We start from the raw sequence: 24,747 nt of genomic DNA on the forward strand, positions 1-24,747 counted from the left end.
GGTAATTATAGACCTGTGAACCTTATGTCTGTGGTGGGAAAGCTGTTGGAAAAGATTCTTAGAGATGGGATCAATGGGCATTTAGAGAATCATGGTCTGATCAGGGACAGTCAGCATGGCTTTGTGAAGGGCAGATCGTGTCTCACAAGCCTGATAGAGTTCTTTGAGGAGATGACCAGGCACATAGATGAGGGTAGTGCAGTGGATGTGATCTATATGGATTTTAGTAAGGCTTTTGACAAGGTTTCACATGGTAGGCTTATTCAGAAAGTCAGAAGGCATGGGATCCAGGGAAGTTTGGCCAGGTGGATTCAGAATTGGCTTGCCTGCAGAAGGCAAAGGGTGGTGGTGGAGGGAGTGCATTCAGATTGGAGGATTGTGACGAGTGGTGTCCCACAAGGATCGGTTCTGGGACCTCTACTTTTTGTGATTTTTATTAACGAACTGGATGTGGGGGGGGGGGTAGAAAGGTGGGTTGGCAAGTTTGCAGACGACACAAAGGTTGGTGGTGTAGATAGTGTAGAGGATTGTCGAAGATTGCAGAGAAACATTGATAGGTTGCAGAAGTGGTCTGAGAAGTGGCAGATGGAGTTCAACTCGGAGAAGTGTGAGGTGGTACACTTTGGAAGGACAAACTCCAAGGCAGAGTACAAAGTAAATGGCAGGATACTTGGTAGTGTGGAGGAGCAGAGGGATCTGGGGGTACATGTCCACAGATCCCTGTAAGTTACCTCACAGGTAGATGGGGTAGTTAAGAAAGCTTATGGGGTGTTAGCTTTCATAAGTTGAGGGATGGAGTTTAAGAGTCGCGAGGTAATGATGCAGCTCTATAAAACTCTGGTTAGGCCACACTTGGAGTACTGTGTCCAGTTCTGGTCATCTCACTGTAGGAAGAATATGGAAGCATTGGAAAGGGTACAGAGGAGATTTCCCAGGATGCTGCCTGGTTTAGAGAGTATGCATTATGATCAGAGATTAAGGGAGCTAGGGCTTTACTCTTTGGATAGGAGGAGGATGAGAGAAGACATGATAGAGATGTACAAGATAATAAGAGGAATAGATAGAGTGGATAGCCAGCGCCTCTTCCCCAGGGCACCACAGCTCAATACAAGGGGACATAGCTTTAAGGTAAGGGGTGGGAAGTTCAAGGGGGATATTAGAGGAAGGTTTTTTTACTCAGAGAGTGGTTGGTGCGTGGAATGCACTGCCTGAGTCAGTGGTGAAGGCAGATAGTGAAATTTAAGAGGCTCTTAGACAGGTATATGGAGGAATTTAAGGTGGGGGGGGGTATATGGGAGGCAGGGTTTGAGGGTCAGCACAACAATGTGGGCTGAAGGGCCTGTACGGTGCTGTACTATTCTACGTTCTAAAAATGCCTGCCTTAATCTTGGCATCAGTTATTCTGGGGAGCATCTGCCTCAAATATCAAAATCCTTAATGGAAATTTATAACCTCTCAAAAAGCCATCCAGCCACACAGCACCTGCCCTCCCTAAGCATGCCGGGACAAGATTGAAAAATTTCCAGCTCACATTGTGGGCAACATTTTAACTGACTTGAATTATGAATTGAAATGACATAGGCAATTTTTTTTTTTAAATGTTGCGTGGTAGGGAATTTTCATGATCAGCAGCCCAAAATCTGTAAGATATCCCCAGAAGTATTCAGGAAGCAAAACCTTTGTTGTCCAGTGTACTTCTCTCCCAAGGCACAGTTGACCGAGAAACGTTTATTTAGCAATACAACACCGAGCCGGCCCTTCAAACCATGCCACTCCAGCAGCCACTATTAACCAGACTCGTTGTGTTTTTGGACTGTGGGAGGAAACTGGAGCACCTGGAGGAAAAATCCGCACATTCCACGGAGATGATGCTGGAATTGAACTCTGAACTCCAGCACCCGGAGCTCTAACAGTGTCGTGCTAACTGCTACCCGCGCGTGGCATCTGAAATGCTGGGGGAACGCAGCAGGTACAGAATAGGAGAAACATTCCACTGTTTGGGCCAACACCTTTCATCAGGAATGGGGTTAGAGGAGAGTTTCTGTGCGTTGGTGGAATCGGGGCAGGAACGGGCTTGTTTTGCCATTGTTGTGTTCTGCTCTGTATTATGTGCGTGCCGTGTTGGTGCTGGAATGTGCAGCAACACTTGCAGGCTTCCCCCCAGCACCACCTTTGGTGTGTTGGTTGCTAACACATGACACAGTTCACTGTCCGTTTCGATGCATATGTGATAAATAAATGTGAATCTGTGAAGGACAGGGGGCAAAAGCCAGAATAAGGAAGTGGGGGAGGGGAAGGTGAAGAAAGACCCTGGCAGGTGATTGGTGGAAGAGATGAGGGATGAAGATGATGATGGAAATACAAGAGGACAGTGGACCATGGAACCACAGGGAGGTGATGGGCAAGCAAGAAGAGAGCCAGAATGGGAAATGGAAAAAGAGAAAGGGAATGAGGAATAGAGGAAGAAATTATGGGAAGTGAGAGAAATCAGTGTTCATACCATCAAGTTGGAGTCTATACCAGAGAGAATGAGGTGTCGCTCCTCCAATCTGGGTAGACTGAGATGGTGAAACAGTACATTCTATAACACTTTGACAACACAACAGCTTCTCGAAAACAATTTTAATATAAAAATAAGTTACTCTGTATATTCTCATATTTAACAGTTTAAAATAAAATAACCAGTTAAAAATTTTAAAAATCCTGAAAAGCAGGAATTCTAACAATAATAAAACATTAATAGAAATGTATTGGGGGCGGGGGAAGAGAAGATATCACAATTGAACAATAAAACGAAAGCAGACAGTGCAAACCAAATTTGATTCCAATGTTTCAACATTGACAACTGCCTGCAATAAGCAGGGTACGAATGATTTGTGTGCGGAGTGCTGGAACACTGCATTTCTGTTTCTTTAAAGGTAAAAACAAGTTTGAAGTTCCCAAGATTCTTAACCATTTTCCTCTCGGTCACTCCGGAGACAATTTGGTAGTGAAGTGTGTACGTGGCCGAGCTGGAGTGTTGGGCTTCAGGACCGGGATGGGTTTAGTATTCCATCCGTACCACAGGACGACTCCACTGGGAGCAACGTGCACTTGAAGGCTTCTCTGATTCGAACAGCTCCCTCCGAGTAGGCATGGAGTTGTAACGTGTGAAAGCAGGCTCTTCGGCCCATCTTTGGATGCCTGGAATGCCCTTCCAGGAGTGATGGTGGAGGCAGATACACTCAAGGTGTTTGAGAGGTTGTGTAGACAGAGAGGATTAATTTATAGATCAGTACACTGTACAACTCTTACAGCCAGCAATATTGTGCCAATCTATATAAACTCCACAATCAATCTCACCCTTCCATCCCTCATAGCTTATATCTCTCCATTTTTCTTATACCTATCTTAAACGTCCCTCGTGTATCAGATGCCACCACTGCATTCCATACACACCACTCTACGTTACACAAAAATAACTTGTCTCAATCATCCTCCCTATACTTTCCTCCAACCACCTGATGTCTGCCGGCATAAGCTATTTCCACCCTGGGGGAAAATGTCTCTGGCTGTCCATCCTATCTCTTTTACCATCTTGTACTGTTGAGAGGGGAAAGATTTTAAGAGGCTCTGGGGAGCAGGTTTTTACAGAGAGCTGGGTACCTGGAACCAGCCCCTAAACCTCCCGCCACTCACCTTAAATAGACATCGTCTCTTTACAGACAGCTAAGTGTTTAGATAGTTGGTTTAGGACACACTGCCTTCTCATTACTACCATCAGGGAGAAGGTGGAAATTCGACATTTCTGTAACAGCTGCTTCGTCTCCACCAAAAGCTTTCTGAATGTACCCTACCTCACTGTGCTGCTCACTTCCTCTCTTTATATACTGTATATATTTATTGTAATTTGTGATATATTTAGTATTGCACTGTACTGCTGTCACAAAACAACAAATTTCATGACACATGTCACTGATATTAAAGCAGATTCTGACCAGTAACCCATACAAATGTAACAGTATTTTCCAATCTCTAAACTCCAACCAACCCTATTGCAAGACCAAAGGGCATGTTTCTTTGATGTAATGTTCTATGATCTATATCTGTCAGCTTGACCTGAAACGGAAAGCTCTCAGTTTGAAACATCGACTGTACTTTTTTTCCCCCCATAGATGCTGCCTGGCCTGCTGAGTTCCTTCAGTGTGTGTTGCTGAGATTTCCAGCATCTGCAGATTTTCTCTGGGTTCTAATGTTTCCTTCGCCACCTCGGTTCCCAAAATGCCAGACACCCAACATGTGAATCTTACGACATGACGCTGGAACCAACTCCACACAGCAAGTTCCCACAGACGAGACTTAGTGACACTCTTTAGTGATTTTCAAAGACGGATTAATACTGCTTCAGCATCAAGCTGGAGGACCCCTTCTCTGGGCAGCAGGCACCTTGGACACAGTTATCCTCTCCAGTACCTGGGTACAATCTTGTTTTAACAAGGCTTCTTGCCCCTCACAGTGGTGCACAGACAGTCCCTGAGGCATCGTGATGGAGGGGGTGCTGGTGGATAGTCCTCTCGAACAACGCTGGCCTCCCTGGTCTAGTAGGAAAGGTGGGAAGGGAGGGTGTGGTCACCATCACTGGCAGCACTCTGAGATGTGCCTGAGGCACTCTTCGCTAACCTCATCGTTGAATAACCTCATGCACTTGGGACACTGCAGGAGTCCTTGATGGCCAAGCTCGGAGGCAGGAACCTCCGGCGAGGTTGCGTTATTCCTACCGCCGCGGTTCGACAGCACGCGATCCGTGCCGTTCCCAAATGGCGGGTCTGCCAAGCCCGCCTCCAGCCGATAGGCACTGGTGTTGCCATGGCGACGGGCACCAGAGTCATGGAGGTCCTGCAGGGCGAAAGGAATAAACGTGAGCCATCCATCAAACAATATCAATACATGGGAATGAGTTACTGAAGGAAGTGGTTGAGGCAGGTACATTAACAGTGTTTAAAAGTCATTTAGACAGGCACATGGGTAGGGAAGGTGGCAAGGGATGTAGGCCAAACATGAGGAGGATGAGGCAGATAAAGTGGACAGCCAGTGCCTCTTTCCCAGGGCAGAAACGGCAAATATGAGAAGGCGTAATTTGGAGGTGATTGTGGACACAGAGTGCAGGGTGAGTGGAATGTGCTGCCAGATCTGCTGATAGGGACAGATAAATGAGGGACATCTGAGATAGGTGCATGGATGAAAGAAAAATGGAGGGCCATGTGGGAGGGAAGGGTTAGATTCATCTCAGAGTAGTTTAAAGAGTTGGCACATTTTGAACTGAAGGGCCTGTACTGTTGTACAGATGTTCTGTCTACACTATAAATAAGTTAATAAAATACAATTCAACATGCATTTTGAATTATATTTTGGTTTAGATGCTGTGTGTGATGCATGTTGTGTGAGTGCACCGTGGTCTGGAGGAATGTTGTTTCATTTGGTTGTATATCTGTGCAGTCAGATGGCAGTAAACTTGAACTTCAGCGTGGACCAGTTGTACAAAGGGCCTGTTTCCGTGCTGTATGACTGTAAATGCATCATTTCTCAGAAGTCTGTCAGATCAAATTTCTATTGCTTACTGAAAGGATAGAGTGGACATGGAGAGGACGGGGGGGGAAGTCCAGGACCCGAGGGCACAGTCTCAGAACAGAAGGACGTCCATTTAGAACGGAGGTGATGAAGAATTTCTTGAGCCCGAGGGTGGTGAATCTGTGGAATTCATTGCCACAGATGGATGTGGAGAAAATTCATTGGTTATATTTAAAGCAGAGATTGATAGGTTCTTGATTCGTAATGGTGTCAAAGGCAGGAAAATGGGGTTGGGAGGGATAATAAATCAGCTGTGATGGAATGGTTAGTGTAGACTCGATGGGCTGAATGGGCTAATTCTGCAGCTATGTCTTGTGGTCTAAGTTTCTGGGGGCACAGCAAGATACCACTTGAATTGAGTGGATTGCTTCTGCTGCAGCTGGAATGTTGACGTCAGGAACACACATCTCGTTGATGGGCTTTCCCAAACCGTGGAACTTGGGTCTTGTGAATGGAGGACATCGCTGAAAACCAGCCAGCGAGTCCACACATCTGGTTGCATAAATTACACGTGTGTGTGGTTGGGGGGTGGGGGGGTTGATGGAATCTGGTGGGAAGATGTGGAGAATTTTTTAAAAATGGGACTTGTGTGAGATTAATGTAAATGGGTGACGTGCGCGTACACACACACCAGGACCACCAGACTCTCAAACAGTTACTATCCCCGGGCAGTAAGGCTAATCACCTCCACCCACTAACCCACCCCTCCAAACCCCAACCACCACTACCTTGTCATCTCCTGTCTGTCACCTTGCGTACGGACACTCCTGTGTCCTGTGTCACTTTATGGACACACAATCAATCTGTGTACATAAGCTTTCTTATGCCATGTTAATAATAATTGTTTTTTTAGTATTGTTTTCTTTATCTTATTGTGTTTCTTTGTGCTGCATCAGATCTGGAATAACAATTATTTTGTTCTCCTTTACGTTTGTGTGCTGGAAATTACATTAAACAATCTTGAATCATGAGGGGCAGCAGAGACTTGGAGGGCCAAAGGGCCTGTTTCTGTGCTGTATCTCTCTTGTGATTCTAAAGAGCGGGGGTTCCCAACCCTTTGTATGCCATGGTCAAATACCATTAAGCAAGGGGTCCACAGACCCCAGGTGAGGAACCCCTGCATGACTCCCGCAAATGGTAATGCAATAATAACCAGGTCTGTGGTTACAATGGGCAAGGATTAAATATTGACCAGGTGACTTGGAACAGCACCATTGCAGCCTTTGTGTTAACCCCCAAAAAGTCCTGGCACCAGGGGCCACTTCTGACAGTGCAGGCCCCTGCCTGGAGTTTTCCCCGGAATGGAGTTCGAAACCATAAAAACCTGGCTGAACTGAGCAAGAGCTGCTGCCCAATCACAGGACCGGTTGCTGCTGTGTGCCAAGTGTGCCAGCCACACTTGGTCTCCAGGTTACCTGTTTCCATGGCAGCTGGAGCCGGAGTCGAGCCAGTTCCTCCTCCAGCTCCTGAATCCTGCTCTGGGCCCTCTCTCGGTCCTTGCGTTCCGACCGGAAGTCGTCCTTGTAGACCAGGACCTAGGGCAAAGGACACAATTTTGCTCAGACACGAGGTTCTGCAGATGCTGGAAATCTTGAGCAACACACACACACACACACACACACACACACACACACCTCTTAGCTTGGTGCCTGCGTGTCTGAGGCTAAGGAGATGGTCTGACCGGGTGTTGGAGATCGTCTGTGTGCGTGGGTGGGTGGGTGGGTGAGAAAGCGGCTTGTTTTGCTGCTGTTGTTTTATAGAATCAGAATTAGGTTTAATACCACCAGCATGTGTTGAGAAATTTTGTTAACTTTGCAGCAGCAGTACAATGTAATACATAATAATAGAGGAGAAAATGAATTACAGTAGGTATGTATATATTAAATAGTTGTTACGTAAGTAGAGCAAAAAAAATTTAAAAATTAGTGATAGTGTTCATGGGTTCCACATCCACTCAGAAACAGGATGGCAGAGGGGAAGAACTGTTCCTAAATAGTTGAGTGTGTATCTTCAGGCTTCTGTACCTCCTCCCTGGTGACAGCAATAAGAAGAGGGCATGTCCTGGGTGATGGGGTCCTTAATGATGGACGCTGCCTTTTTGAGACTCCGCTCCTTGAAGATGTTCTGGATATTATGGAGGCTAGGGCCCATGATGGAGCTGACTAATTTTACAACTCTCTGCAGCTTGCTTCAATGCTGTGCAGTTGCCCCCTCCCTGGATAAGGCAGTGATGCAGCCAGTTCGAATGTTCTCCACTGTACCTCTGCAGGAACTCGCAAGTGTTTTTGGTGACATATCAAATCTCCTCAAACTCCAAATAAAATATAGCCGCTGCTGTGCCTTCTTTACAGCTGCATCGATGTGTTGGGTCCAGATTAGGTCCTCAGAGATATTGACACACAGGAACTAGAAGTTGCCCACTCTTTCCACTTCTGATTCCTCTAAGTGTTTCCTCATCTAAACCTTTCTGAAGTCCACAATCAGTTCTTTGGTCTTACTGACACTGAATGCAATGTTGTTGCTACAATACCACTCAACTAGCTGATATATCTCACTCTTGTACACCCTCTCATTTCCATCTGAGATTCTGCCAATAACAGTTGTATCGCCAGCAGACTTACAGATGGCATTTGCGCTGTGCCTAGCCACGATATTATTGTGTACTGGAGATGACAGTAAACAGCCTTGAATCATCTTGTGCTGAACATTGTGGGTATGTTACTTTGGCGCTAGAATGTATGGCAACACTTGGGGGCTGACCCCAGCACAATTTTGGATGTATTGTTTGTTGACGCAAAAGGTGCATTTCACTGTATGTGTGATAAGTAAATCTGACGCTGGTTCAAGGTGCCAGAGGAACTCAAGTCCAGCAGCATCTATGCAAGGGAGTAAACTTGGAAGGAAACAGTCCCGGTGAAGGGTCTCAGCCCGAAACATCAACTATTTATTCCCCTCCATTTACGCTGCCTGGTTTACTGACTTCCCCCAGTGTTTTGTTTATGGGTGGCTGGCTATCCACAGGGTGGAAAATGACACCTCAGGTACAAATGGGTCTGTCTGTCTGTCTCAGAGATGAAAGGGATAATTTAGATTAGATTATGAGGACACGCAGTCCTCTTTTATTGTCATTTATTAATGCATGCATACACTTCACAAGGAGTCATAGACAGACAACCTGCATCCCTACCCCAGGGGAGAACTACCTAATATACCAGGGCATACATCTGAGGTGAGAGGGGTAAGTTTAAAAGGAGATGTATGGGGCAACACTTTTTTTTAAAAACAGAGTGGTGGCAGAGGCTGGGGTGTTTAAGAGGCAAGACAGGTACATGAATGTGCAGAGAATGGAGGGATATAGATCCAGTGTAGGCAGAAAGGAATAGTTTACTTTTATCTCAAGATTCGGCACGTTAACAGGCCCACTACCCAATTACACCCATCAGTCCAGTAACCTGCCAATCCGCACATCTTTGGAATGTGGGAGGAAACCGGAGCACCTGGAGGAAACCTACGTCGTCGTGGGGAAAATGTACAAGCACATGGGGTGGGAATTGAACTTGCGTCACTAGTGCTGTAAACACCGTTACGCTAACCACAATGCCGCCCCATGACAGAGTGGAGAAGAGAGACTGTCCGGGGCACAGGGTTTTTGCTTGGGCAGTGAAAGTATACGCAGTGTCCATACAGGGGTGACTGGCTTCCATAAGCAGAGCTCCAAGATTCATGAGGTCCTGACTCTGACATCGGAGGGAACTGAACCTAACGAGACCATCTTCACATACAAGTGGAAGGGCAATTTTGCTATGATCCTATTGAGATTTTTTTTTAAACGTACAAAAACCTTGGTGAGGTTCCTGTCTTCGGATTCCTTTTGTGTATCATTAGTGAGCAAAGGTCTTGTTAGTTGAACGGATACTCTATCTGTCCTCTTAGGTAAATTTAGAAAAAAATCCCATGGCATTAATTCAAAGCAGAGTGGGGAATTTCCCGTATCCAGAGTTATCACCGCAGGGAAAGTACATGGAATTCCAGACTAGAATGTCGGGAACATTGAAGGGTTGATTTTTGAGAAGTCAAAACCAGAGCTGGACTTTCACAGTGAATGGCAGGGCACTGGGGAGTGTTGTGGATCAGAAGGACCAAGAAGTAGAAGTACATGGTTCCCTGGAAATGGGGCCACAGGTAGACAGGGCGGTGAAGCAGCTGGCCTGCACCAGTCAGGGCACTGCGTATCGAATTTGGGATGTTATATTGTAGCTGTACAAGATGCTGGTGAAGCTGAACTTGGAGGACTGTCCCGATCACAAACAAGAGAAATTCTGCAGATGCTGGAAATCCAAGCGACACACACAGAATGCTGGAGGAACTCAGCAGGCCAGGCAGCATCTATTGGGGGGGGGGGGGAGCACAGTCGACGCTTTATGCCAATCAACTCCCCAGCTCTTTACTTCATCCTGCCCCTTCCTTCATGTTTCACCTATCACCTTTTAAATCTACACCTCAGCTTTTTTTTTCCTCCAGTCCTGCCAAAGAGTCTCGGCTCGAAACATCAAGTGTACCTTTTCTCCCCCATAGGTGCTGCCTGGCCTGCTGAGTTCTTCCGGCATTTTGTGTGCATTGCTTGGAGGACTGTGTACAGTCTTGGTCACCCTGTTGTGGGAAAGAATGTCATTAAACTGGAAACTGTGCCAAGAAGACTTAAGAGTTATTGGGCAAGGTTGAAAGATGTTTTCATTAAGGGTGTCAATGGTTACGGGAGAAGGCAGGATTTTGCATCAGTCTTCACTGTGGAAGACACTAGCAGTATGGTGGAAGTTCCAGGTATCAGAGGGCATGAAGTGTGTGAAGTTACCATAAATGGAGAGAAGGTTCTTGGGAAACTGAAAGGTCCAAAGCTAGGTAAGTCACCTGAACTAGATGGTGTACACCCTAGAGTTCTAAAAGTGGTGGCAGAAGAGATTGTGGAGGCATTAGTAATGATCGTTCAAGAATCATTAGATTCTGGAATGGCACCGGAAGACTGGAAAATTGCAAAGAAGGGAGAGGCAGAAGAAACTATAGGCCAGTTAGTCTGACCTCAGTGGTTGTGAAGATGTTGGAGTCCATTATTCAGGATGAGGTCTTGGAGTACTTGGAGGTAGATGATTAAACAGGCCATAGTCAGCATGGTTTCCTCAAGGAATAATCTTGCCTAATAAATCTGTTGGAATTCTTTGAAGAAATAACAAGCAGGATAGACAAAGGAGAAGTGGTTAATGTTGTTTACTTGGATTTTCAGAAGGCCTTTGACAAGCTACAAGCCCATGGTATTACAGGAAAGATTCTAGCATGGATAACGCAGTGGCTGACTGGCAGGAGGCAAAGAGTGGGAATAAAGGGAACCTTCTCTGGCTGGCTGCCGGTGACTAGTGGTGTTCCACAGGGGTCTGTGTTGGGACCGATTATTTTTATGTTATATGTTAATGATTTGGATGATGGAATTGATAGCTTTGTTGCAAAGTGCAGATGCTATAAAGATAAGTGGAGGAACAGGTAGTTTTGAGGAAGTAGAGAGGCTACTAGAAGGGTTGACTATTTTCTGAATGGAGAGAAAATATAAAACAGATGCAAAGGGACTTGGTTAACTTGCAGGTTGAGTCTGTGGTGAGGAAGACAAATGCAACATTAGCGTTCATTTCAAGAGGACTAGAATATAAAAGCAAGGATGTAATGTTGAAACTTTATAAAGCACTGGTGAGGCCTCACTTGGAGTATTGTGAGCAGGTTTGGGCCCTTATCTTAGAAAGGATGTGCTGAAACTGGAGAAGGTTCAAAAGAAGTTCACGAAAATGATTCCAGGATTGAATGGCTTGTCATATGAAGAGCGTCTGGTGGTTCTGGGCCTGCTTTCACTAGAATTCAGAAGAATCAGAAGTGACCTCATTGAAACCTATCAGCCAGTGAAAGGCCTTGATCGAGTGGATATGGAGAGGTTGTTTCCTGTGTTAAGAGTCTAAGACCAGGGGACACAGCCTCTGAGGAGGGACGTCCTTTTAGAATGGAGATGAGGAATTTCTTTAGCCAGAGAGTGGTGAATCTGTGGAATTCTTTGCCACAGGCAGCTGTGGAGGACAAGTCTTTATGTATATTTAAGGCAGAGGTTGTTAGATTCTTGATTGGTCAGGGCATGAAGGGATTCGGGGAGAAGGCAAGTCTGAGAGTAAAGTTGGATCAGGCATCGTGAAATGGCGGAGCAGGCTCAATGGGTGTCTAGTCTAATTCTGCTCCTATATCTTATAAAATGCTGGAGAAACGCAGCAGGTCAGGTAGCATTTCTGGTGAGGAAGAAATAGTCGCTGATTCGGGCTTCATCAGGATACTAATACCATTGCATTATTCTAACGTTCCTGTCAACTCCCCCTAGATTCCTCCACTCACGGACAATTAACATGCAAACCCTCACGTCTCTGGGAGGTGGGAGGAAGAACACAAAAACTCCACACAGACAGTGCCGGAGGCCGGAATCGAACCTGCGTCTCTGGCCCTGTGAGGCATTGATTGAGTGACATGATTGATCAGGGCAAAATCTGAGCAAGTAACAGAGTGTGGAGCCCTGGCTATCAACTTAATTAAGCTGAAATCCAGTGACTTCACCACGGAGACAGACGCGGAGACTGCACTCCCTCTCAGCTGTGAGGTAGACAAAAAAAAATCCCATGACGCATCTGCAAGAGCTGGAGAAATCACCCCAGCACTGGTGAATGATCGCTATTCATCAAATGACTGAAACGATGAGCAGTGCTGTCTATGAATCGGCCAGCAGGCTTCCTGTTACAATGGGGACTTCCCTCAGTTACCGGTGATGTGCTATTATTGACCCCATTAGGAAACTGAATGAGTTACAGTGGGGACTATCCAAGTGATGGATGAGACTGAACAGGTCCAGCAAGAGGTTGCGGCGACTGCATTCTGGACCTAGACAGTAGAGAGAAGAGTACGTATCTAATGGCACTGAGCGAGGCAGCTCTGATAGACAAACAAGATGCTCAACATTTGATAGCACCGTGATATTGGCTAAATCTGACATAACATGGAAAAATAATGATTGGATCCAAAATAAAATGTAGATCACTTAAGCAGTCGCCTGAAAGCATTAGAGACTTGGGACCCCATCTACAAATATCGATACCAGAAGAGATGGGAGCAGAATTAGACCAAATGGTCCATCGAGTCTGCTCTGTCACTGTGTCACTGATTTATTATCCCTTTCAATCTCATGCTCCTGTCTTCTCCTCATAAGCACCATTCAATGTTAGTGCACTGTTACTACAGCCCGGGGTGTTGAAGCTCTCTGCATGAAATTTGTACGTACTTGGCATGTCTCATGGCTTTCCTCCCACATGCCAGAGTAGTTCAAGTTAATTGGTCATTGTATTTAGGTCAGTGTTGAATAGGTGGGGTGTTGGGCCAGCAGGGTCTGTTCCATGATGTAATTCCAAATAAATAACCTTTCACATCCTTACTAATCAAGAAAGTATCAACCCCCACTTTAGGTTTACCCAATGACTTGGGCTCCACAGCTATCTGTCACAATGAATTCCACAGATTCACACTCTCTTGCTAAAGAAATTCCTCACTTCTGTTTGAAAGGGACAGACTTCCATTCTGAGGCTGTGCCCTCTGGTCCTCGACTCTCCCCAGTGGGAAATATCCTCTCCACGTCCACTCTGTCTAGGGGACTTCCACTAGTTGATAGGTTTCAATGAGATCCCCCGTTCATTCATCTGAACTCCAATGAATACAGGCTCAGAGCCATCAATTACTCCTCTGTTAACCCTTTCATTCCCGGAATCATCCTCGTGAACCTCCTCTGGGCCCGCTCTGCTGTCAGTGCATCCTTTCTTAGATAAGGGGCCCAAAACTGTTCACCATACTCCAGGTGCTGTCTGCTTAATGTCTCAAAAAGCCTCAGCATTACATCCTTGCTTTTATATTCCAGTCAGCTCAAAATGAATTCTTATATTGTTACAGACAGTGCAATCCAGTAAACACCAAGTCAGACAATAACTTAGTACTGTATCAGAATACTGGACACACATCAGAGGGAGTCCAGTGTAGGCCTTACAAGAGATTCTGCATATGCTGCAAATCTTAAGCAACACACACAAAATGCAGAAGGAACTCAGCAAGTAAGGCAGCATCTTTGGGGGGGTGAATAAACAGTCAATGTTTTAGGCCAAACCCCGTCAACAGGACTGGAAAGGAGCAGGAAGAAGCTTCCCTTCCATTAGAAGATCTTACACGAGGCTGGTATTACTCTAGTACTTCCAGTGCTTATTGTTTAATCAATAACCACTTAACGGTTTACAATGTGGAGCGGACAGCCAGCGCCTCTCTCCCCCAGGGTAGAAATGGCTGATACGAGACAGCATAATTTTGAGGTGACTGGGGGAGGTCACGGGCAAGGTTTTATTTTAAACACACAGTGATTAGTGCATGAAACATCCTACCAGTGTGGTGGTAGATATATCCGGGACTTTTAAGAGACTCTTAGACAGACATGAGTGAAAGAAAAATGGCATGTTATGTTGGAGGAAAGGGTTAGATTGATCTTGGAGTAGGTTAAAAGGCTGGCACAACATTGTGGGCCAAAGGGCCTGTACTGTGCTGTACTGGCATAGTACATAATCTTGCTTTTCTTGCATACTATTCTAGGTAATTACCACTCCCTGTGTTTAAAAACACCCCCCCCCCCCGCCAACCTTCAACTTCAATCTGACATTTAAATCCCAGAGAAAAGACTGTCTCCAGCCCAGGGGTTTCACAGAACCCTTGGTTAATGGCATAAAAAAGGTTGGAAACCCCTGGTCTACCTTATCTATGCCTCTCAGACTGGTATTGGCTTATTATTGTCATATGTACCAAGATACAGTGAAAAGCTTCTCTCCCATACTGTTCACACAGATCAGATCACTACACGGTGCACTGAGGTAGAACAAGGTAAAACAATAACAAAATGCAGAATAAGTGTAAAAGCTACCGAAAAAGTGGAAGATCAAAACAAGGTAGATTATGAGGTCAAGATTCCACCTTATTTTACAAGGGGTCCATTCAAAAGCTTGATAACAATGGGGCAGAAGCGGTCCTGGATCCTGGTGGTATATGTCTTCAGGCATTTTGCATCTTCTGCTAAAGATTTATTAAACAGTACACCACAAGAACAGGCCCTTCAGCCCACAATGTTGTGCTGAACCAATTAAATTAGTAATCAAATGGCCAGCTAAACCGATCTCCTCTGCCTACACAATGTCCATATCCTTCCATTTTCCTCACATTTGTGTGTCTGTCAAAACATCTTAAAAGTTCTGAATGCTTCTGCCTCTACCACCATACCAGGCTATAAATTTATAAGCTTCTCTCAGGTCTCCAGTTAAGGTTGTTATTGTCATGGGTGGTAATGGGGACAAGCTCCCACTACCTATTAGATTCTCCCGAAGGTGTGTGTCTCAAATAGCCTCTGACAACCAAGTTCAACTCCCTATATGTGGCTTAGCTACTAAGCCCAGCAGAACCGTTTCCACTGACAGGAGAAGGGGCAAAGGCAGGTTACTGGCACCTTAAAATCAGTCGCTTTGGGCAGATGGGGCTCATCAGCTGTGGTTGGCATCTCATCTAGGAGATGGAAAACTCTGATTTCAAACCTCCGCTGCCTTGGGGCTTTACCCATCATGTGGATGGCTTCTGAAGCAAACCCAGAAGAAAAATCTGGAGCTGGAGTCTTTACAACACTGACCGGCAGCTCCTGCAATGCTGCTGGTGCCAAACTGTATCAGTCTCTGCCAGTCCTTTAGCTTCATCAGCTGCATGGAGAGGAAATGCCTGCTGCAGAGGCAACAGCTTGCTCTCCAAATCTTACTACCCCGGCTTGCGTACTATGGCAACAGCTGGGACGCAACATCCATGGTCGACCCTGACCTTTCAGCAGGTCTCCCCTCAGTCTCTGACGCTCCACAGAAGACACCCTGACTTTGTTCAACCTCTCCATGTAGCGCATACCCTCTAATCCAGGCAACATTCTGGTGACCCTTTCTATAAAGCTGCCATATCCTTCCTATTCAGGACAATAGGCGGACGGTTGTCTTGGATTTGGGGGGGTAACAAAAGCTCTATCTTGAGCAGGGGTTCCCAAACTTTTTTAAAACCATGGACCCAGACGACCATAAGATGTAGAGGCAGAATTAGGCCATTTCACAATGACTGATTGATTCCCCTCTCAGCCCCAATCTCCTGCCTTCTCCCCATATCCCTTCATACCCTGACTAACCAAGAATCTATCAACCTTCGCCTTAAGCATAACCAATGACTTGGCCTCCACAGCCGCCTGTGGCAAAGAATTCCACTGACCCTATCTTCAGCTGAGGGGGGTCTGTGGCCCTCAGGTTGGGAACGTCTGAAGGTGATGGAGGCTGCTACCAGCACAATATCTAGACAAATAACTGAGAATGGTTGTTGAGTTGCCATCGACTCACGGTGACCCCATGGATAGTGTAGCTGTGTACCTTGCCACAAAAACCCTACGGACAACTAGGTTGCCAGGCCTTTCTTCCGCACAGACGCTACCCAGGTTGGGACCCGGCCAGATTCGAACTCAGGACCATCTGCCCCAAAGTCCAGTGCTGATATTACTACACCACCGGCCGGCCCAAAGTAAAGCACAGAATGGTAAACGGTATCAGTACAGATACTGCACAATAAGAACAAAGGTCCTGTCCCTGTGCTCTGTGACTCCGGGGCATGTGGAATAACCAATCCACTGGTTAGCATCAGTAAATTGTGGGCATGCGATATTGGCAACGAAAGCATAGCAACACTTGCGGGCTGCCCCCAGCTCATCCTCAGACTGCTTTCAAACGGCGCATTTCGCTGTGTGGTTCAATGCACAAAGCTCATATTTATCTTTTAAGATCTAGGTTCAATTCCTACTGCTATCTGTAAGGAGTTTGTACATTCTGCCTGTGTCTGCGTGGGTAATGTTCTCTCTAATTTGTAATGATCAGTGTGCACAAGAATCTTGTGTGGTGCAATTTTTTTTTACCCAGTGACAACAACATGTGCACACTGAATAATTTCTTCAATTAAAACAGTATAAATAGTCATTTCCAAAATACACAGTCAGATCATCGCAAATGCCATTTTATCAATGCCGTCTGCATCAGAAACCAGAAAAGGAAATGTGATTGTGCATGATAGTGAAATATACTTAACATGCCAATAAGGTAGAGGGTGACAACCTTTAGTGTGCAGTTTGAATTCCTTTGAGCGCCAGAGGGGACATTGCGTGAAGGTTTCCTCCAGGTGCTCTGGTTTCCTCCCACATTCCAGAGACATACAGGTTAGGGTTAGGAGTGGTGCGCACGTTATGTTGGGGGCTGCCATTAGCACACTCCCGCATGTTGAGGCAAACACTGTATCTTACTGCATGTTTCTATGTACATGTGGCGAGTAGAGCTGATCTTTAATGCATCAAGGAACAGGCTCAAGAATAACTGAACCTTGTCCCATTCCTTTGTTAATGAACAATACAAGTTCATTTTTTGGCAGGAATAAAATGAACTGGGTGGGATTTGGAGGGGGTGAGGAATAGGAAGAAACATGTTTGTGGAAAGAATATGGGAAGAGGCCAAGGTTAAACAGGAAGAGATGGTCCACATCATGGGGCTTGTTCTTGGAACAATGTGGTAGGCACCGCAAGGTGAGTCACTGCAGTCCCACATTGAAAGAATAGGGAACTCATCAGTAGAAGGAGGTCATTTTCTGTTATTGGAATGAATCATAGTTCCTGGTGCCTTCGAGTTTAAGAGGAATTTCCCAAGCTTTTCCTCAATTGATCATAGATTGACTAATGTCCTGTGGCTCGTGACGTGAAGAGCTAAAACTTTCACCAGGGACGTTACTGATTCCGTCTTTGCCTGCCTGCTCCTGAGGACCACTGTCCCTCTGGAAACAGAGCGGGGACAGTCTCTGAGGGACATGGAGAATGTTTGAGGCTTTATAAGGCATTGGTAGTAGTTCGGAGCCCCAATATCCAAGAACGGGTTGTTGGCATTCGAGAGGGTTCAGAGGGTCAAGAGAATTATCCGGGGAATGAAAAAGTGAACATATGAGGAGCACTTGATGGCTCTGGGTCTAAACTCACTGGAGTTTAGAAGAATGAAGGAGGATCTCATTGAATCCTACTAAATATTGAAATGCCTAGATGGAGTGGATGTGGAGGGGGAGTCTCGGACCAGAGGGCACAGCCTCAGAATAGAAGGCTGTCACTTCAGAAGAGAGATGAAGAGGAATTTCTTTATTCAGATGGTGGTGAATCTGTGGAATTCATTGTCACGGACAGCTGTGAACGGCAAGTCAGAGAGTGTAGTTAAAGCGGAGGTTAATAGGTTCTTGATTAGTAAGGGAGTCTAAGATTACAGGGAGAAGGCAGGAGAATAGGGTTGAGAGGGAAAATAAATGAGCCACAATTGAATAGTGCAGCAGACTCAATGGGCCGAATAGCCCGATTCTGCTCCTTTGTCTTTTGGAATGCAGAGAGATGGTCCATGTAAAAGTGGAAGGGACTGTTTAATTTGGCATTGGCTACCCAAGCTGATAATCAGAACCCGGAGGGCAGTAACATGGACACAATTTTGAAGATTAGCTTTATTTGGACTTTGGTGTGGTATGTTGTAGAGTCCTTGAAAGTGAGTCCATAGGTTATGTTCAGTGTTGAGGTGAATGAAGTTAGCCAGCACAACCTATAGTGAAATGTGTCATTGCATCAAAACAAATCAGCGCACAAATTTTGCCACGCTTCTGGTGCTAACAACGCATGCCCGCTACTTACTAACCCTAATCTGTACATTTTTGGATTGGGGGAGGAACTGGAGCACCCAGAGGAAACCCACACAGTCACTAAGAACGTACAAACTCCTTTCGGACAGTGCCAGGAATCAAACCCAAATGTTACAGCTGGTGCTGTAAAGTGATTGCACTAACCAGTACAGTACCCTGCTGGCCCAAAAGGGGCACATGAGCAGCAGGTTCCAGGAACTGAATGGACAAAACCATCTTTCCTGTAAAGTCAAAACTGTACACATCACAGCAGTGGTTTTCTGCAGAGAGAGCTATTTCTGTTTCTCTCTTGGTCAGCTTGTACTAGTGTCCTTGTTTATTTTGCCATACAAGTGTTGTATAATTCACATTGATCAGCACGTGGAATGATGGCATGAGTGAGACTTGGTCGCCGCAGGGGCAGGACTGGCAGTTCAACATTCCGGGATTCCATGCTTTAGACATGACAGTGCAGGAGGGATTAATGAGGGATGAGTGGCATTGCTAGTCAGGGAAAATGTCACAGCAGTGTTCAGACAGGACTGACGGGAGAGCTTGTCTACTGAGGCGTTAAGGGTAGAACTGAGGAATATGAAACGGATGACTATATTAGTGGGATTATACTCTACCACCCAACAGGATTTAGAGGAGCAAATTCGTAGAGAGATCGCAGGCCGTTGAAAGAAACAGAAGGTTGTGACAGTAGGCGATTTTAAACTTTCCACCTATTGACTGGGACTCCAATATTGTAAAACGGCTGGAGTTTGTCACGTGTTCAGGAAAGTTTCCTTAATCAGTATGTAGAGATCCCATCTCAAGGAAGTCTGATATTTGACCTCCTATTAGGAAATAAGAAAGGATAGGTGACAGAAGTTTGTATAGGGGAACACTTTGCATCATAATGCCATTAGTTTCAAGATCAGCATGGAGGATTGACCTGCTCCCTGGAATGAGATTCTATGTTGGCGAAAGGCAAATTTTGATGGCATCAGAATGGATCTGGCAGGTGGGGATTGGGGCAGGTTGTTTTCTGAGAAAAGTGCTCTTGGTAAGTGGTAGACCTTCAAAGGTGACATTTTGAGAGTACAGTTTTTATGTTCCTGTTGGAATAAAATTCAAGGAATAACTAGTTTAGGGAACCTTGATATGCGAGAGATACTGAGGCCCTGGTTAAGAGAAAGACAGAAGTACATCACAGGCAGAGGCAGGAAGGAGCAAATGAGGTACTTCAGGAGTATAAGGAATGCAAGAGAACACTTAATGAGGAGATCAGGAGGCCAAAGAGAATGCATGAAATTGCTCTAGCAGACAAGGTGAAGGAAAATCCCAAGGGCTTCTACAAGTACATTAAGAGCAAAAGAATAGCAAACAACAAAATTGGTCCTCTCAAAGATCAGAATGGTAATCAATGTTTAGAGCCAAAAGAGATGAGGGAGATCTTAAATGGATTTTTTTTGCAACAGTCTTTATTCAGGAGGTAGACACACTGTCTGTAGACGTGAGGCAATGTAGCTGTGAAGCCATGGACACTATACAGAGGAGATGGTGTTTGCTATCACGAGGGAAATTATGATGGATAAAGCTCCAGGGCCTGACAAGGTGTTTCCTCAGACCCTACGGGAGGCTAGAGCAGAAATTGCAGGGACTCTAGCAAAGATATTTAAAATGTCCTTAGCCACAGGTGAGGTGCCAGAGGATTGGAGGACAGCTGATGTTGTTCTGTTATTGGAAAGTATTCTGAAGGACCAAATGTATAAGTATTTTGATTGACAGGGACTGATTAGGGATAATCAACATGGCTTTGTGTGTGTGGTAGGTCAAGTCTAACCAATCTGAAAGTTTTTTTGAGGAAGTTGCCTTGATGAAGGCAAGGCAGTAGATGTTGTCTACATGGACTTTAGCAAGGCCTCTGACAAGGTCCTGCATGGGAGCACAAACATGAGGAATTCTGCAGATGCTGGAAATTCAAGCAACCCAACGAAGGGTCTCGGCCTGAAACGTCGACTGTACCTCTTCCTAGAGATGCTGCCTGGCCTGCTGCGCTCACCAGCAACTTTGATGGGTCCTGCATGGGATGTTGGTCAAGAACGAAGAATGAGGTAGTAAATTGGATTGGACATCGGCTTTGCAGGAGAAGCCACAGAGTGATGGTAGATGGTTGCCTCTCTGACTGGTGTGCCACAGAGATAAGTGCTGGGTCCAGGGCATAATTTTAAGGTGCTTGGTGGATGTCAGAGGTAGGTGAATTTTTTTTTTTGTGGACACAGAGCGTGGTGTGCATGTAATGTGCTGCCAGGAGAGCTGGTGCAGGCAGATACATTGGACACATTTCAGAGACTCTTCGATGGGCACATGGATAAAAGAAAAATGAAGGACTATGTAGGAGGAAAGGGTTAAATTGATCTTGAAGCAGGTTAAAAAGTCAGCACAACATTGTGGGCCGAAGGGGAGAAATGCACCTCAGGTCCCCTTTCAATCTTTCCCCTCTCACCTTAAATTTTTAGACTGCCCTACCCTGGGGAAATGTCTGTGACAACCTACCTTATCTATGCCTCTCACGGTTTTCTGAACAAGGCTCCTGCCTATAATAATAAATTTGAACCAGTCACCCTCTGGATGCGTGGCAGGGTGCCTCAGTTTGTCCCCGGACGAGAAAAGTCTCCGTACCTGTTGCTCCAACATCTGCATCCGCTCCCTGGTGGCTCCACCTGCCGCTTGCACGTCCTGGAGCTGCTCGCGGAGCTGGCGGTTGACCGCCCGCTCCTTCTCCAGGCCATCCCTGAACCCCGCCAGCCGCTCGCACTCCGCCATCTTCTCCTCCAGCCGCCGGTTCAGTCGCGCAATCTCCTGCCGTAGGACGTCCGCGTTGGCTTGAGGGCCCCCGAATCCAGCCGGCTGGTCCAGCCGCGACCTCAGGTCCTTCAGCTCGAGGTGGAGCCTCTTCACGTAGTCCTCCCGCCCGATGTCATACTTCTGCCACTTGGTGTTGAGGTCTTCCACCTGGAAGAAGAAGAAACCAAAGACGTCACTGGTGTGAAAAAAGTCTCAGAGTCACCCAGGAGGGAAACAGGCCTTTGGGACAGCTCATCTAGGCTGATCCCAATAAGTCTGTACCCTGCTGCCCCTTTCCTATCTCTGTCCCTGCCCAAATGCCTTTTGAGCATTGTAACAACACCTACCTTCTGGGCAGTGGAGTGGCAAAGCTGGTGGAATTGCTGGAGGGAGACCACCTTCAATCCCTCAAGAAAATGAGGAAGAATTTCTTTAGCCAAAGGATGGCAAATCTGTGGAATTCATTGCCACAGGCAGCTGTAGAGGCCAAGTCATTGGGTATATTTAAGGCAGAGATTCTGGATTAGTCAGGGCATGAAGGGATACAGGGAAAGGCAGAAGATTGGGGCTAAGAGGGAAAATGGAGGCAGGTAGACTTGATGGGCCAAATGGCCTAATTCTGCTAAATCTTATGGTCTTAAGATACCACTACCTGCCTCCATGTTGAGAACTTTATAACACACAATTAATCTACCGATCTGTAAATCTTTGGGCCGTAGGAGGAAATGGGAAAGCAGCCAATGTTAAAGATCTCACTCTCCCTGAACATTCACTCTTCTCCATCTTCCCATCAGACAGAAGATACAAAAGATAAGGCCACTCTCAGGGTAGTGGAGCAACACCTTGTATTCCATCTAGCTGATGGCACGAATATCAATTTCTCCTTCTGGTAAAAAAATATTCCTTCCCCTCCCCTCTTCTATTCCCCACTCTGGCCTCCTACCTCTACTCACTTGCCTATCACTTCTCCATGGTTCCCCTGCTCCCTCACTTTCTTCTACAGTCTACTCTCCTCTCATCAGGTTCCTACCTTTCCCACCCTCCAGGCTTCACCTATCCCCTCCTATCCTCCTTCCCATCCCCCATCTTTTTATTCTGGTGTCTTCCACCTTCCTTTCAAGTCCCGGAGAAGGGTCTTGGCTTGAAACATTGGCTGTTTATTCATTTCCACAGATGCTGCCTGACCTGCTGAGTTCCTCCAGCATTTTGAGAGAGAGATACAAAAAAAAACCTGTTGTTTTTGTCAAACACACGTCATGTTGGCGCTGAAATGTGTGGCAACACTTGTGGGCTGCCCCCAGTATGTCCTCGGGTGTGGCAGTTGTGAATGCAAATTACGCATTTCACTGTATGGGATAAATAAATCTGAAGCCTGGAAGTACGTAGCACCAGGCACAAGGGCATCATCTATCCCACTGCAAGACTATTCCATGGAGCTCTCACTTGCTAGAAGATCATCTCCCAATCTACCTCCTCATGGCCCTCGCATGTGACCCTCTCTGTACCTGTAACACTTCATTCTGCATTGCTTTTTCACTCTTTTGTACTACCCCAATATACTTAAGTACAAAATGATCTGTCTGGATGGCACACAAACAGAATCTTTTCCCTCCACCTCAGTCCTTCAAGTTCAGGTTTGTCATCTGACTGTGCATATATGCAGCCCAACGAAACGATGTTCCTCCAGACCACAGTGCACCCACAATACATCACACACAGCACATAAACCAAATATTACCATAAATAAGTTCATAAACCATAATTCAGGAAGTGCACAGCACAGGTAAACAACTCACTGTCCTAGTGGGGAGACCTCAGTGGTGACAGGGTTTTCATTAGTGTCACAGCCTCAGGGAAGTAACTGTTACCAAGTCAGACAGTCCTAGTCCTGATGCTCCTGTATGTGTGACAATAATATCAACAGGGACACCCATCGTAATTAGCTCATTATTGATTGCTACTTGGAAATGGTAGAGAGGGAGAGAGATGGGCAAGAGAACAGGAGAAAATAGGAGTCGTCGGCCATTTGACCCCCTCATCTCTGCTCCATCATAACTATGACCATGGCTGATCTGCTGAAGACCTCCACTTTTCTGTGCCAGTTCCACATAACCTTGATTCCGCAATCTTTCAAACATACATGGAACATTAAAGGCCATTCAGCCCTTTAACCTGCTCTAAGATCAATCTAACCCTTCCCTTGCCCATAGCCCTCCATTTTTCTTTCATCTAAGAGTCTCTTAAGCATTCCTAATCTGCCTCTATCACCCCCTTTGTCCAAACACCTTAAAATTATTCCCATTCGTATTAGCCATTTCCACCCTGGGAAAAAGTCTCTGGCTGCCCACTCTGCCAATGGCTCTTATCTTGTACACCTCTATCAAGACACCTCTCATCCTTCACTCCAAAGTGAAAAGCCCTAACTCACTCACTTCTCCTCATGCTCTCTAATCCAGGCAGCATCCTGGTAAATTTGCAACCCCTCTCCGAAGCTTTCATATCCTTCCTATAATGAGGTGAGCAGAACTGAACACATTTATCTACAATTATATAGCCACAGCCCTGCCAGGTAGGGGATTCCAGGGATTCACATCCCTGCTGACCTGAGTTTCAAATGATCTCCCCTCTCTAATCTTGCTCAAGACTCTCCATCAGTGGAATCTCCCGAACATTCTCCCTCTTGTACCCACTAAGAATCTTCTAATACTTCAGTAAGATGAGGTTACATAGATTAATAGGATGGTTAAGAAAACATACAGCATGTATTAGTCGAGGCACTGCGTTTGAAAGTTAGAAAGTTATGTTGCATCTTTACAAAACTCTAGTTAGGCTGCATCTGGAGCATTGCATATAGTCCTGGTCGCCCCATTATAAGAAAGATGTTCAGGCTTCGGAGAAGTTTAGCAGGATGTTTCTTGCTAGAGGCATGTGCTATAATGAGAAGTTAGACGAACATGACTTTTTATCTCTGGAGCGGTGAAAGCTTGTGAGATCTGATAGAGGTTTAAAAGTTTACGAGAAGCATAGATGGAGTACCTTCTATCCAGGGTTGAAACTTCTAACACCAGAGGACATGCATTTAAGGTGAGAGGGTGTACTTCAAAGGAGCTGTGAGGAACAAGTTTGTTTTTATATATCAACTCAAGAGTGGTGGGTGCCTGGGGTGGTGGTACAGGCAGATACATCAGCGACATCTAAATAGGCACATGAATGTCAGGGAAATGGAAGGATGTGGACATGTGAAGGGAGAAGGAATTAGTTTAGTTGGCCATATAATTAATTTGGCACAACATTGTGGGCTGAAGGAGCGGCTCCTGTGCTACGACCCCTCATTCTTCTGAACGACAAAGAATACAGATCAGAGTTTTTTTTCCCTCTCATGACAGGATAATCCTCTCATCCCAGGAATAGTTCGTGGATTGCCTCCAACACTGGAAATTCTCCTCTAGGCAGCTACCA

General features: G+C 45.8%; 1 protein-coding gene across 1 annotated transcript in view; it reads right to left on the reverse strand.

Annotated features, from left to right (window-relative positions):
- Positions 1 to 2,620: 2,620 nt before the first annotated feature.
- The window catches only part of tnip2 (TNFAIP3 interacting protein 2), a 40,669-nt gene continuing 18,542 nt past the window's right edge, over positions 2,621 to 24,747 (reverse strand). The window contains exons 4-6 of the mRNA XM_072257599.1: positions 21,124 to 21,456; positions 7,023 to 7,142; positions 2,621 to 4,875 (exon numbers count right to left, since the gene is read on the reverse strand). Coding sequence (XP_072113700.1) covers positions 4,615 to 4,875; positions 7,023 to 7,142; positions 21,124 to 21,456 — 714 coding nt within the window. The 3' untranslated portion in view covers positions 2,621 to 4,614. The remainder of the gene's footprint in view (positions 4,876 to 7,022; positions 7,143 to 21,123; positions 21,457 to 24,747) is intronic.

This window comes from Mobula birostris, chromosome 5 (genome assembly GCF_030028105.1).
Source record: "Mobula birostris isolate sMobBir1 chromosome 5, sMobBir1.hap1, whole genome shotgun sequence".
Classification (NCBI taxonomy): domain Eukaryota; kingdom Metazoa; phylum Chordata; class Chondrichthyes; order Myliobatiformes; family Myliobatidae; genus Mobula; species Mobula birostris.